Below are 1360 nucleotides of genomic sequence, written 5' to 3'. Positions count from 1 at the left end.
CAAGACTTTTTCTTATGTATTAATATATTAATATCGTAAATTTTATTTCGTTGCTACGCTCACCAGGGCTCCGTTGAGGCGGTGATGGCGCTGGTGAACGGCCTGGAGGAGGAGCAGCGCGCCGCGGCGGCGGCGGCCGGCGGCGGCGGCGGCCGCGTCGCCGTCAAGGTCGTACACGCCGGCGTTGGTCCGCTGTCCCCCTCAGATCTGAACCTGGCAGTGGCGGCGGGAGCGCACGTGATGCTGTTCAACGCCGGGCTGGGCCCGGAGGTACGGAGGGCTGCCGTACGTGGTTAATTAGTTATGTTAGTTGTGATTTGGACCTTTTCCGTTGCGTCGCATCGGCTTTGCTGCTTCTTGAACCTAGGACCCGAGGTTCGGGGGTTAAACTCAGATTGTTTTTGAGGTGTTCGGGACCTTTTTTCGTCTTATTAAAAAATCAAATCTAATCATAACATATTTTATTCATATTTAATTGTAGTTTATGTTGCTTACCTGTCCCAACCTTCAGCACCCGCCCACGTCTCCTGCTGTTTATTAATTTGTATTTGTATTCATTTCTCAGTTTCCATCAGCCTCCGAAATTCTTTACCGTACTCATTACTTCAACACTTACTCTTGGTAAAAGTTGAATTTAATGGAGTTTGTTGGAGAAAATTCCGAAAAAACAGAAAAAACGTGTACGACACTGGATGAATTCGCATTCTCATTCGCAGGCGGAATCCTCGCTACGTTCCGCCCAGTCTAGCGGAGTACGGCTGCTGTCGCACAATGTCGTATATCACCTGATGGATGCCCTGCGGGCGGAGGTGCAGCGGGCGGCGGCGGACGGGGCGGCGGCGGCAGGCGGTAGCGGCTCCGCCGCCGCGGCGGCAGCACTGGCGGAGGTCGGCCAGGCGGAGGTGGTGGCGACGTTCCCTCTGACGTCTGCCAAGAAAGTGAAGGATGGCCGCATCGCCGGTGAGTGAGAGTGTTGTGCATTTGCATGTATGTATGTATCTATGTGTACCGCACCATGTGCTCGTACATCGAAATTAATTCGTTCATGTTTTTATAATCTTTTTCCTTTTTGGTTCCTGTAGTGCAGTACCCCTCTCCCCCTTCGCTTTCTTTACCAAATTCTCTTCCGCACATCTGCCGCAGCACTCTTTCCTTGGCAGCAGCTTCACTCACTCGTGGTTCGTCTTTTCTCCCCTCACACACACACACACACACACCCGACTCCTCCGCCGGACTTTCCGCCCGTCTTGTAACCACATATCGAACTCCACATCTCCCTAATATGAAACCCTCCAAAGCCTTAACTCTCCCGCGTTCATACCCTCCCGGATTCCATCATGCTGACCCGCCCTTCCCCCCC

At 52.7% G+C, this 1360-nt stretch overlaps 1 protein-coding gene across 1 annotated transcript in view; it reads left to right on the top strand.

Annotated features, from left to right (window-relative positions):
• VOLCADRAFT_93688 (uncharacterized protein) overlaps positions 1–968 on the top strand; it is a gene marked incomplete at both ends in the record, with an annotated part of 10984 nt that extends 10016 nt beyond the window's left edge. Inside the window, 2 exons of the mRNA XM_002952984.1 lie at positions 67–270; positions 717–968. Coding sequence (XP_002953030.1) covers positions 67–270; positions 717–968 — 456 coding nt within the window. The remainder of the gene's footprint in view (positions 1–66; positions 271–716) is intronic.
• Positions 969–1360: the final 392 nt, after the last annotated feature.

The sequence above is a fragment of the Volvox carteri genome (genome assembly GCF_000143455.1).
Source record: "Volvox carteri f. nagariensis unplaced genomic scaffold VOLCAscaffold_33, whole genome shotgun sequence".
NCBI classification, from domain to species: domain Eukaryota; kingdom Viridiplantae; phylum Chlorophyta; class Chlorophyceae; order Chlamydomonadales; family Volvocaceae; genus Volvox; species Volvox carteri.
Note: the sequence above shows the minus strand (reverse complement) of the source record. Positions and strands in the feature narration are given on the sequence as shown.